Source organism: Amblyomma mixtum, chromosome 10 (genome assembly GCF_055824585.1).
Source record: "Amblyomma mixtum isolate Tamu chromosome 10, ASM5582458v1, whole genome shotgun sequence".
Classification (NCBI taxonomy): Eukaryota; Metazoa; Arthropoda; class Arachnida; order Ixodida; family Ixodidae; genus Amblyomma; species Amblyomma mixtum.
The window spans coordinates 198745-212081 of NC_143021.1; the positions used below are offsets into that span (position 1 = coordinate 198745).

A 13337-nucleotide genomic window follows, 5' to 3' on the forward strand; every position below is an offset into this window, starting at 1 on the left:
TATATGACAGCCCGTGGAGTAATGCTGGAACGAGGAGCAGGCATCCCATACATGTGCGGCGAGGGCTTTCTCGACTGTTTTCAAGACAAGACTGGCAGAAACTGCAGAGCCCTCTAGTGGAACCAGATGAACACTTTCCAGGGGTTATCTGCAGGACAATACGTGTAAAGGTGGGACTCCTGGAATGTCCCGCACATGATGCTGGCCACCAGGCTGACTGGGGCATGTGTTCCACAGACCTTCCCTAATCATCCAGACCACACTAGCTGCTTGAACGAAAGCCCCATGCATGTCATTACATCATATTCTTTGCACATACACTGCTCCTGTCCTGCTCGCTGTGTCTGACTATGGTCAGTGACTCATTTCTTGGGGCACCATCACCATGAGGTCTTCCCCTCTCAGTTGGTCTCTGCCCATGTTTGATCCTTTTGTGACTCATCTCCCCTTCCACCTCTGTCTTGTCTCCGTCTGCACTGGGAGTCCTGGACTCGGCATGAATAGGCCACAGTGCTCCGTAGCAGAGGGCCATGCCAGGCAACCCTGGTGGCCACATGTGCAGCAGTGAGGCTTTGCTTCTTTTGGCCTAAGCACCTCTGCTTGCAGTCGTCTGTTATTCAGCCTGCCTCCACCGTACACCGGCAGCAATTGGTGGACAAACACAGACGCTTCTTGTGTAGGACCAGGTTACAAATGTCTCAGGCGAGTTTCAACAGTCTTTTGAAATTTCATTGTACAGTTGACTCCCGTTTATGCAAAGCTCACACGGACCCTAAAGAAATTTAAATTAAACCAACTTTCAATTAGCTGCGAAGTTGAGTTTCTTTAGGGAAATAGTCGATTTGCTCTGCTTTTCCTTGCAAGAATTGCGCTGTTGAAAGCAAGCTGTAATGTGCCCTGACACTTCTTCGGTGTTACCTTCAGCGGCAGATAAGCGCTCCGTGAGAGCTGCAGCCGCATCAGCTGCCATTGGTTGTCTTCAGAATTTGAAAGTGAACGCATGCTTCGACTGCGGCTATGAAAGCAGACGTCACGGAAAGTTTCGCCAAAATCTGTGCCGTCAGCCTCACTTGGTCGTGCTTTCCCAGATGGGCCAGCAGAGGCATCTTCCGAAGCAGTTATCACAAAACCGCGTGCTTATTGTTTATAAAGTTGAAAAGCGTGTTTGGCTTGTTCCCCTATTTTCCTTGGCAGTGTCCCCCTTTTCTACTTCTTTCAAAACCTTGACTTTCGTCGGCAGGTCGAGCATGCGATAAAAGCCACGAGTTGCAACTGCAGTCGAAATCCGAAGTGTGGAAACAAGGAAGCCGACATGCTGCTGACACTGCAGGAAAGACGGTAGTGACGCTGGCATGGAGGAAGAAAAGCCCTTGCTCTCCGAGCTGCAGGCCAGAAGGACTGCTGGGGCACAATGCTGGGAGACCAAGCAGGGGGGCTTCAAAAAACGCCTCTCGTAAATTCTTTCCTTCCTCCCTCGTCTTGCGATGGCAGCAGAACCTCCCTGAAACTGGAAACTATTAAACAAGGCGAACACTGTGCGAGGCACACTGAGCACCATTTTGAAATACGTTCGGCAGAGAAGAGAGCCAGTGGGAAATGCAAGTCTGTTTGTTGCTACCACAACCACAACATACAACAAAAAATCGATTACAAGGGCAGAGAACATGTAATGGCACCGAGTTATTGGCCCAAAACTAGGATACATAAGAGCCCTATGCTTCATTGAGAGCTTGTAAAAATAAATTTACCATTTCGCTAGTGGCAACGTCAGCAGGTAAACCATTCCACTTAGTGATAGTATGGGGAAAGAACGAGTACTTACATGAAAGCACGGCAACTTTTTTAGTATGGTAAGAGCGTGCAGGGTGTCGAGATGTGTGCTCAACTAAAATTCCTTCCTCTGGTGTGAGTTTATTGTGATAATACAGGTAGAATAACTTTAATTTTTCACAATGACGACGCATGGTCAGCTGTTCAAGTCCTGCGGTTTGCAGTAGGGCTGTTGGGGAAATATTCCAAGTGTAACAATTAAAAATAAACCTAGCTGCTTTGCGTTGGACGTTTTCTATTTTAAGTTTGTTACTTTCGGTCCAGAGATCCCACACTGCTGCAGCATGTTCCAACATTGGCCGAACAAATGTTTTATAAGCTAAAAGCTTTATTTCTTGTGTGGATTGTGCCAGCATTCTTCTCACATAGTGCAGTTCTCTTTTTTTTCTATATATGACATATGCTCGTTCCATCAAAGGTCAGAGGCTATCTGAATTCCTAAGTATTTAAAACTTTGACAACTAAGGGGGGATATACGGTATGTAAAACTTAAAGGATTCTTTTCACGTGTCACAGTCATTGCTACTGTCTTGCTGGAATTCAAAGTCATTTGCCACATGGAGCACCATTTTTCTACGGCAGACAGTGAATCGCTTAAAAGGAGTTGATCTTCAGGGCTAGAAATTTCTTAATAAATTATGCAATCGTATTCGAAAAGTCGTAGTTTATCATGTGAACTATGTCATTAATAAACACTACAAAGAAAAAGGGACCCAAGACTGAGCCCTGCGGAATACGGGATTCTACTGGGACACCATCAGAGAGCACTTCGCATCAGAGGAGGACAGCGTCTGTGCGGAAGATAGGCTTCGATCCATGAGAGCAGGCATTCGTGTTTCACTAAAAGTTCCCGTTGGGCGAGTTGGCAGTTCATCTTGATGTGGAAGGGTTCACAGCGCAAACAAAGACATGGACAGGAGAGACGATACACACACACACAGGCGCTAATTGTCAACTGGATTTATTCGTCGAAAGCCACACCTTTTATAGGCCGAAGGATCGGAACGGAAAAGATGACAAAAAAAAAAACAAGGGTTGTGTCAGAGCCATGAAATCGTGAGCGCATGCCCGGGTAGGCAAGGGCATCACACTTCTGTTTACCTTCCCATCGAATCAACAGGTGGCTGCATTAACAAATCCAATCTCAGCCTGGAAGAGAGACAAAGAAGGTTCGCTGATGCACTCGCTGCCAAGTTTCTGTATGTGGTAGGCTTCTAGGCTTAATCTGTGCTGTCCTGTCTTTACTCTTACCAAGAACCTTTGTCTCCTCAAACCGGGCCACACATGCAACAAGATGCTTGTATTTATCGCCCTTCTTTTCTAAATTTAGGGCTTCATAAAACTTTCCACAAGACAGGGGAATGGAATAAACCACTCCAGTGGAACACCTTACAAACGGCTTCTGATGCTTTTTCAGGCACTCGCGCTTTTTTGCACTGCAAATGCACGGACAGAGCTTTGCCAACTTGTTGGGAGCCGAGAACAAGACTGGGGTACTCCATGCCTGCCAGCAACTTTTTTGAGGTTGTGCGAGATTTTGTGGAGGTAGGGCACAACCTCTGGCCTAGGGGCCTTTTGAAGAGCATCAGCCGTTTTTTTGTCCTGTTCCACGTTTGAACTTCTGAAGGATGTCCTCAGAGACTGCTGTCAGAACCAAGCACCAGCCAGCTTATCTGATAAATAAAGCTCTGAAACATCTGATGTGGGCACGATTTTCGGAGAGAAGATTCCAAGCACAGCGACGCTAATCCTTTCCTGATAGTCTTGGAGTGCGCCGAGTCATAGGGCAACAACTCCTTCTTTGCCCGTGGGTAATAGCCCCAGCAGACGTGTCCTTCACAGAACGTTAATTTAAGGTCTAAAAACTGTAAAACCGAAATTTCGGGCACTTCATGCGTAAAAGTCAAACCAAGACCGTGTTTGTTAAAAGTATCTAAAACATCATCTACTGTAGAGGGGTAGGTGATGGTCTCCTGCTTTGTTGAAAGTACTAAAAAGTCATGTACATATCTAAAAACCTTTAAAACTGTCCCCCCCCCCCCCCCCTCCGCCTTGAAGTTCTCGTCGAGCCGCTTATCTGCCGTAGCTAAAAAAATGTCCCAGAGAATGGGGGCTACACATGACCCTATGCAAATGCCATTTCGCTGCAAAAAAGGCTGGTTGTTAAAAACAATAAAAGTAACATTCAAGTAAATCTACAATAAGGCAAAAAAATTATCTACAGACAATCCTGCTAAGTTCTGGAACGACACGCCGCCGTTTTCCTCAATGCGGTCTTTAACAGACAGTAAAATCTGATCTTTGGGCACGGAATAAAAAAGGTCTTGAATATCTATTGAAAAGCCAAAGCCAATGGCATCATTAGATTTAATAAACTGTGCGACATCGATTGACTTTTTGCTGAGGAAGGGATCGTCCAAGACAAGGCTTGTAAGCTTCTTTAACTCTTTCGCTACCGCGGAAAAATACACAATTTGGAGTGTACTGAAAGAAAATTTTTTTTTCACAAGAACTAATACACCCAGCACATATTGCAATGCATGAAATTGTAGCTTATTAGTTACACTTCTGAACGAAAAAACAGAAGAGTTGTGTGTGCAAAAGTAAATGAACATTTATTTGTGAAATTTGCTAAAAATACAAAAAGTATATAGCAAAAACAAAAATTACCGGCTGCACTAAGCCAGAACTTGATTAGAGGAAAACTGGAATATACAAACTGTTGCACATGTTTATAGCTGTCATTATTCACAGTTTCAGCTATGAGAAAAATTTACTGCACTTTCCATGGCTTGTCTAGTCAGGGGTCATGACTGTGGTGCCACTGTGAAGAGAAATCAGGGGTGAAGATGTGAAGCAGAGGTAGACTGACAAGTGGTTCACATAAGGTTTTATCTTTGTTCCTCCGTTGTTGTCTGATAGCCGAGCTTGCAGTTTCTTCTTTTTTTCATTCTTTTTGGTTGGTGTTGAATGGATTCTATGGGAGGATTGGGGGCGTGGACTTCTTTTCCCTCATCATGCCCGAAGATTTCTTGAATGAGCTGCTCCCTGAAAGCCAGCTGATAAAATTTGGCATTTTAGGCAAGCTCTAAAACATCAGGATCAATGAAATAAGTTTTATCGATGTGGTTCAAAAGCCAGGACACTTTCCAAGTCTTGCCAATAGAAGTTGCCGCCACTGAATCATCCGGGTCCGTTACGTGCAAAAAAAAAAAAAGCGAAAAACCAATTTTGAGAAATGATTTTTGATGGGAGAGGGCCAGAATAGATTATTTTGGTATTTCAGTAGAGATACAGTCGTGGCAGGTCAACAGTTCCAATGTATATGATGATTCCAATGAAAATCAGAATATCCAACAGATTCACGTCTTCCCATGAGCCGTCACGCCGAATTTGCTGAAAATCTTCATCCATGCATATTTATTGGTGTTTCCGCACACGGTCTTCATTATTTCCGCCGTGAAGAGCATAAAAAAAAAGTCGAGAAGTCGAGCGAATCTCCGAGCGCCGCACCGCAGCGATATGCCGATATGGACACCTAGCTGTCATCTTGGTTGAAAAACGCGACGCGACCTTGAGCATTTGGCAATCTGTCTTCGCCATACGTTGTCAAGACCTTGAAGGACAAAAATAAACCACTGCCATCAATTACAAACCGTATGCACCGCAGAAAACACAAAGCGAACGAAAACAGAACTTACATGCAAGTACGCGCTGACGTTCCAGGCTCCCGAGGCGAAGTCTCGCTGTCGAAACCGAAATCCGACGTTTGTACATTGTTGCCCGACTAATAACCGCTGCTTTCGTCGCAAAAAACGAAACCGAAACCGGCCGACGTGCTCGGTGTCAGCTTTCGCTTTCGAGGAGCGCGCGGCGACGCGGACGCCATTTTCTCCGGCTGACGCTGCTGCGGCCGTTCAAAGTTTTATTTTTCACGGCGCCCCCTCATGTCAAAACACTGAAACCAAGGCTGCAATCGAAAGAGCAGTTGTCGAGCTCGCTAACTAGATGGCGTAGCACGTCCACGACGCTCCAAAATTAGCTTTTTTGAGCGGGAGATTTGAATCGATCATATGCGAACGATGGTTTATGGCGCGGTAGCGAAAGAGTTAACAAGAACGGGCTGACGTTTATCTGCCATGATTTTTGCTCACTGACAATGGTCCTAAATGGAATTTCTGGTTTGTGCGTCTTAGCTCTGACAAAAGGGGTTAGGCTGCTACCCTGCTATTAGTGATGTCCGCGGCAAGTGCATTTGTGTTTCAGTATTGGTTTTAACTTCTGCAATAATTTTTGATGAGACACACGGTCGAATGCTTTCTCGAAATCAAGAAAAACAGTATCAGTTCAGTTCAGTTCAGTTTTATTCCTTAAAGGCCCCCTTTTCAGGGGGTGTTACGTAAGGGGTGGGAATACACTTGAAAATGTGAAAAAACAGCAATGATTAACATTGAAGATGATCTGTTACATGCGCTTGAAAAACAGATGGCGAAGCAATGACGACGATGTCATAGGGACGGCCGTTCCAGTCTGAAGCTGCTCGAGAAAAGAGCGATGCAGAAAAAGTAGCAGTGTGCGATTCATTATGCCTTGATTATGCCTATCTAGTGCTGCTGCTAAATCGTGAACTGTTGCAGTAAGTTGTGTTACTGTGGAGAGACCGCGACGGTTATCAAGGACGTGGTTCACCTCGAGAAAGTTAGTCAAGTGTTTACAGATGATGTGTACAAGCAATTTTACTGAAGTGCACAAAAAAGGAACTGGCCGGCAGGAAGGAGGTGCTGATTTGTGTTGTTCTTTGGGAATCGGGGGGGGATTTTTGCAAGTTTCCAATCACTTGGCAATTCTGAGCAGCTTAGTGATTTTCTAAATATTAAAGTTAAGTATTCGGCGGACCATTCAGCGTACTGTACTAGAAAGGCATTAGGTATTTCGGCAATCCCTGGTGACTTCTTTGTGTCCAAGTTAAGCAGAAGAGCTAGCACACCTTCCTCAGTTATGCAAATGTCACTGATTGGTGCCAGATCATCGAAAGAAGAAATGCGGCATGCATCGTGAGTGAATACTGAGCTGACGTACTGGTGGAGCGCCTGCGCTCTTTCTAACTTGTCGTGCATGCCTGCACTCTCTGCACAAAGGCCAAGAACCAATTTCTTGTGTGGCGCGAGATGTCGCCAAAACTTGCTTGGAGAAGAAACAAGGAAATTTTTCATACGTACAGTGTGGAATTGGTGTTTGGCTGTATTGATAGCGTTCCGCAACGACAGGCGTAGCATGGAAATCTTATTGGCAGTAGCAGATGAAGGTCACTTTGAGTGTTATTGTCAAGCTTTTTTAAGTTTACGTCCCAGACGTGCAATGTCTTTTGCCATCCAAGGATTGCTAGTGCGCAAAATTTTCTGCTTTCTTGGCACAAAATTGCTTGTACATTGGTGAACTAAGTTTTTGAAGAAGCATCACGAGTGTTCCGCAGACGTACTCTGTGCTTCGTACAAGCAGGAAAAGGAAGAAAATGAACTGTCTAGTGCATCTAAGATATTGACATCACTTGCACGTCAGAAGATCGGGATAATTGTCTCTCTCTTCTGAAGCTTTGATGTAGGGTGCAATTGCAAAGTTAGACTTGACATTTTATGGTCTGATACCCCCCTCTAAGACAGTCACACGAGGTGTTCGGCCTAGCAGGTTGCCAGAAACAAGAAACAGGTCCAGAACTGACTGAGAGTCGTTTTGTACACCGGTGGGCTCAGTGACTAGTTGTGTCACGTTATGAAAGAACACTACGTTGAGAAATAGTTGGGAGGCACCAGTGAGAGCCACCGGAGCATAATTAGATGACATTCCTCAAGGAATGCTTTGAGTATAACACTTTCTAACCCGTCAGTGTTTGGCAACCTTGAGACCCGCAGGGACTCTGTATATTGTGGCAACGCCACCACCGCAGCCATCTCTGTTGCTCTGGAAAATACTGTCACGTTGTAGTGACGGCAGTCCAGCGGTCAGGAAGACACCAACCAGTCTTGGAAACCAGTCTTTATTTGGGCTGACTTCCGCCCGCAAAAGAACTGAATCACTCGGCGGCGGCGTAAGCAACAAAATGCAAAAAAACAGCGTGAACAAACGGGGACTAGATGAAGAATACACAGGAACAAGCGCTGACTATCAACTACAGTTGAGAGTCAGCGCTTGTTCCTGTGTATTCTTCGTCTAGTCCCCGTTTGTTCGCGCTGTTTTTTTGCATTATGTATCACCAACTCGCCCGCTTATCTATCCTGTTAAGCAACAAACTTGCTCGTCGGTCGTCGAACTACGAATGCCCGCTACTCACAGCATCCTTCAATTTAAAGCCGGCAAGGAAACTTCGGGATAACAGGTCGAGATCATCTAGAGTTATCTGGAAACACGTAGATGCCTCTCTTCATGGCTGTGATCAATCGAGATTAGTCCGGTTGCTTCTCGCGTCACGAACAAAAATGATAACACCCCTTTTCTGTGGCCTTGCGCGAACGAACGGACACTGCAATGATACGTGGCGATACTATAACCACAGGGTGTTATTTCACAGTCATAAATATCAGGATGCAGCCGCATTTCTGTCACGACTACAACATGAGGGTTGGGTGCCAGGAAGTTACTTGATTCAATATGCTTCGGGCATTGATGTCGATACAACGGAAGGTCTTATTAGAGCAATCATCTATTCACTGTGACCGTTTTGAACTGCGGCGTTCTTTCCTTCAGGGGGCTGTCTCACTGAAACACATTGGCGTTTATTTTACTCTTATCGTATACTAGATTTACTTTCTTGCCTTCTTTTTTCTCCTCTGCTGTACTATCCCAGAGGTGCTTTCAAATGGTTCTTGTGGCAATGGAAGAGTCATCAGATGCGGAAATGCTCTTTCTTTTCAACTTGTGGCAATTCTTGAATATGTTTACTTTTTCGCAGTGGTCGATTAGTTTAATAATTACTGGTCGCGATTTGTTTGCTTGTTTGCGCCCTATTCGGTGAATTCTCTCTGTCAAAGACACCTCTACACGTAATTTTTCATGAAATAAGTTTACTGCTGTCTCCGAAAGTGATTCAGAAGTCTCATCGACCTTTTCAGTCTTGCCATATATGATAACATTGTCAGTAATTTTACCGCCTAATTCCTGTATAGTGGACACGGATTCTTTCACCTGCTTTGACTTTGCTTCTCTGGCATCCAGGCGTTTATGAATAGCTTTCTGCCCTTCGAGTAACTGTTAGAGCAGCTCTGCCAGGCCCAGGGTTGCACTCGACACCTCTGCAAAGCATGAGAAGAGAGCAACACAAACATTCCGGATGCGCGAACACAAAGTGCGCACACCAGCTGGACGGGGTTCGAATAGAGCCACATCTGTTACTGACCTGCGTGCAAAGCAGAAGTGGGTTCATGGCGATGTTGTCGGGCGGCCAGCCAGTGTGCCCACTTTGTTGTGCTAGAGTGCCTAAGCGACCTGAACTACGTTATAGCCCACCTGTACTGCGTTTCGTACATAGCAGGCAATGCTACAGAGGTTGCTGAAGTAGTGCGTCCACAAAACTATATTACTCCGCCACGTATCGTTCGTTCTTCTCGAAACTCCGGTCATTGTTTGGATGAATACAAAGAGCGGTATAAAACGATGTGGTAGCATTGAACGAAGCATTGAGGCGCTCAGTGTTCAGGCTCTCTGGCCATAATTTTCACGGAGTGTGAATTACTTTTTGGGCGCGGATGTAGTAGAAGCGATTCGCACTACCAACTGCATATCATACCGCAACGTGTGCTTTTTCTTCTCGAAATCTCAGTGAGACGCCGGGCGAAAATGTGGTAAGAGCTAAAACAAAGTCCAGGAGGTGCCAGTCACGGCACTTTGTTGCTACGAAATATTGTCGTAGTGACAAGATTTGTCGCTACGAAATATGTTTGTGTTCGCTTTGGTTGTATGGCGAACTACTTTTTGCGTGTGGATTGCGCGAACAGGCATGCTAGGTTTGGCAACGTTGCCTGCTATGTATGAAATGGAGCTAGTGGTCAACGGTCACGCCAGTCTCAGGTGGTGCACGTAGCCCGCCTCAAGGGATTTCATCCCAGGCGTTCTATTTAGCTCGCCTAACGGGCTTCGTCTGCGAGGAGGGAAATGTCACGCACTTTCTCAGAACTTGGACTGAAGAAGCAGAATATAACGGACGGACAGACCGATAGAGGAAAAAGGAGAGAAAGAGAAAGGGCAGAACGACGCTTGTAGGCTTCGTCGTTGTCCTGCTTCTATCGATCCCGTGTAAGTAAACCCCCGTGCATACTAAGCACGGAGCAATATGTTCTCTCTGAGGCAGTGAAGATGAAGAACAAAGAATTGACTGTTTCGCTCAGTAATCTTCTTGTAGTAAGTGGCTCTGATAGAAACGCATTTTTTTTTATGTCATTGTGTTTATTTTACTGCAACTTTTATGTTGAACTCTTAGGCATTTTCTGGGGAGTCCAGTACTGCAGGTTGTGTGTGCTCACACCTTACACCCCGCGGCCACATTCTGTGCATACTCTCCCCTTCTGCCTTAGATTGAGCCCACGACTGGTGACCCTCTGGTGGATCCCATGGGACGTGAGCGTGCCTGTGACACTGTTGCAGCCCACGCACAGGGCAGGCAGCAGAAAGTGGACTCGGCTGATTTACCACACCGATCCCTCGTGAAGCTCGCATTCTGTGCCCAATTTCCTTCATGCACCAGTCAGGCTTCGTTTGTGCGTTCACACCTCGGTGCTCAGACTGTCCACCTACTCACCCTTCCTCCCCCCCCCCCCCCTTGGGACCTGCCCAACATAGAGGCTGTTTTGATAGACGCATTACACATGGCGATATACACAGAACCATGCCCGAAGTGGGTTCCTTGACTGAGACACAACAATCGGCAAAGCTTTGTCTCAGGGGGGGGGGGCCAACAGTAGCGTGTGGTTTCCGCTGCGATGACTCCCTGACCTTGGAGCGCAGGTGAGAACAGCTTCTGTGCTCTGCTGTGCAGGCTGTGTGGCTTCCCGCCCTTCTACAGCAACCATGGACTGGCCATCTCCCCTGGCATGAAGAAGCGCATCCGGGCTGGCCAGTACGACTTCCCCAACCCCGAGTGGAAGAACGTCTCCCAGGACGGTGTGTGACAGGGGATTCTGGGCTGTTGGCCACCCTGGTCAGAGGCCTCGGCCAGGGCTTGAATCCACTTGAATGATTGTCTGCTTAAACATTCCTTCGAGCTGCCGGTTTGTGGTGCAAGACGTGACCAGATTTATCTTAACTGATAGCTATGGAAAGAAAAATGATAGGTGTAACGTTAAGAGATCGGAAGTGGGCAGAGTGGGTGAGGGAACAAACGCGCATTGATGACATCCTAGTCGAAATCAAGAGGAAGAAATGTGCTTGGGTAGGGCATGCAATGCAAAGGCAAGATATCCGGTGTTCCTTAAGGGTAACGAAAAGGATTCCAAGATAAGGCAAGCGTAGCAGGGGGCAGCAGAAATTTAGGTGGGCTGATGAGATTAAGAAATTTGTGGGAATACGGTGGCCGCAGCTGGCGAAGGACAAGGTTAATGGTAGAAGCACGGGAGAGGCCTCTGCCCTGCAGGGGGCGTAGTCAGGCTGATGATGATGATGAGGAGGAGGAGGAGGCAGAACCGACTACATTGTTCCAGACTGTTGTTGTTACTTTGCATGCCATATTTCAAATGTTTTTTGTCACCTTTAAATTGAGTATGATGTTCTGTTTGATGACCACCAAGCATGCTTGATGCTGCCGAGTCATTCAGTTCTTTGTGGGTGCGGGTCTGCCCAATGAACAGTTTCTTTTAGGAGTCCCTCTGCACTGCCGTCACCAATATGGGGGGCATTTGGCAAGGTTGTCCTCGCCCCATGGGAGCAGTCCCGACGGAGCAGACTCCGGGAAAGCCGCAGAAGACTAACTGCAAAGCAGCCATCGTTTCCAGAGGCCTGAATATAGACTACTATTAACGCAAGCAAAGAAAGCCTGCTCTGCACCGATGCCAGCCATGGCAGCGACACCAGCCTCCAATATTTTGCACCAACTCCAACTGCCGTCCACATTCAATGGTTCACCGGGTGAAGATCCCGAAGAATGGCTAGATTCGTTTGAGCACGTCACTGTATTTAACAGTTGGGATGACCAGACAAAAGTGAGGCACGTTGTCTTTGCTCTGGAGGGCTCAGCATGTTTGTAGTATGAAAACCACGAATCTTTCATATTGACATGGATGCTATTTAAGAAGGAGCTACTGAAGGTATTCGCGAGCATCGTGAGGAAAGACTGGGCCGAACAACTCTCAAATCTAGGACCCAACTCCCGAACGAGTCAGTCCTCAGTTACGTCTAAGAAATGAAGCGTCTTTTTTGTGGCGCTGACCTCAACATGACCGTGGAAATGGGAGTTGAGTTTTTAGTGAGTGGTGTCAAGGACCAACTCCTTGCCAGCCTTGTACACCAGACGCCCAAAACCACGGAGGAATTCACGCAAGAAGCCTCCACGATTGAGTACAGCCTCAGCGTCTGGACTCGCCTGTAGAACCGCCTGACTCAAGTCTTTGCAATCCGCCCGACCATGTTGACAACTTGTGGGAAGTAATCTGCGAAATCGTCCGCGAGGAACTGTGGCGACTGCTGCCATCTTCCCCAACAGCGACCCTCTTGGATGTGGTACGAGAAGGGCCAGTGACCCCCCATGTATGTTGCCTGTGGCGGATCAGTGTCGCTTCCACTGCGTGGCTTCGTGCCCCACAATACCCGTGTGTTTGGCTGCCTCAGGAGGGGAGTCAGTTGGTGTTTTCGTGGGCCTCACGATGTGCACCAGAGCATGAAGTAATGACGAGCGCCGCCATCTCTTGAAAGCGCATTTGCCATGCAAGGCAACATGACAGAGGGGAGTAGCGGCCATACGCACTGTGCAAACGCTACCCTAATTGAAGACGGGTTTTGCAGTGATCGAGTTTATCAGTCGGTGACTTTCAGTGAGACCACTGGTGACAAGGTCCACCGTCGGGGTAAAAGCCTCCAGTGAGTGCAAGAACTGTGCGTGTGGTTTTCTCAAACCATGTGTTAGGAGTCCGCTTAATGCGTCCCTCTTAGCCCGAGTTGTTTTGGGGGGCCTTAAACCCCCCAGGAAACCAAGCCAAACGATGCGACAGGGTTCAGTAACGAAGCAAGAATTGCTACAGACTGTCCATCTGCATGCTTTCCCTGTGCGCGGTAATGCATGCTATGGATTTGTCGATCCACTCTCTCCAACCCCAGCTCCGAGGCTGGCACTTGTTGCGAGCTACCAGTTACAGACGTGCGTGGCCACGATATCACGAAATTCACGGTATATGATAATGCAGGGAATCCTGACGAAGCGTTACCCACTTAATAGCACATGAGCACTCGAGCTACAAAGGCGAGTCGATTCAAGCACATGTCGGATTTCCCCACACTACCAGATTCATAGGATTCTGTTGATCATACTG

The 13337-nt window shown here is 47.0% G+C and overlaps 1 protein-coding gene across 1 annotated transcript in view; it reads left to right on the top strand.

The window, feature by feature from the left end:
• The window catches only part of MAPk-Ak2 (MAP kinase-activated protein kinase 2), a 183478-nt gene that overhangs the window by 118628 nt on the left and 51513 nt on the right, over positions 1-13337 (top strand). The window contains exon 7 of the mRNA XM_089562625.1: positions 10856-10980. Within this exon, the coding sequence (XP_089418751.1) occupies positions 10856-10980 (125 nt within the window). The remainder of the gene's footprint in view (positions 1-10855; positions 10981-13337) is intronic.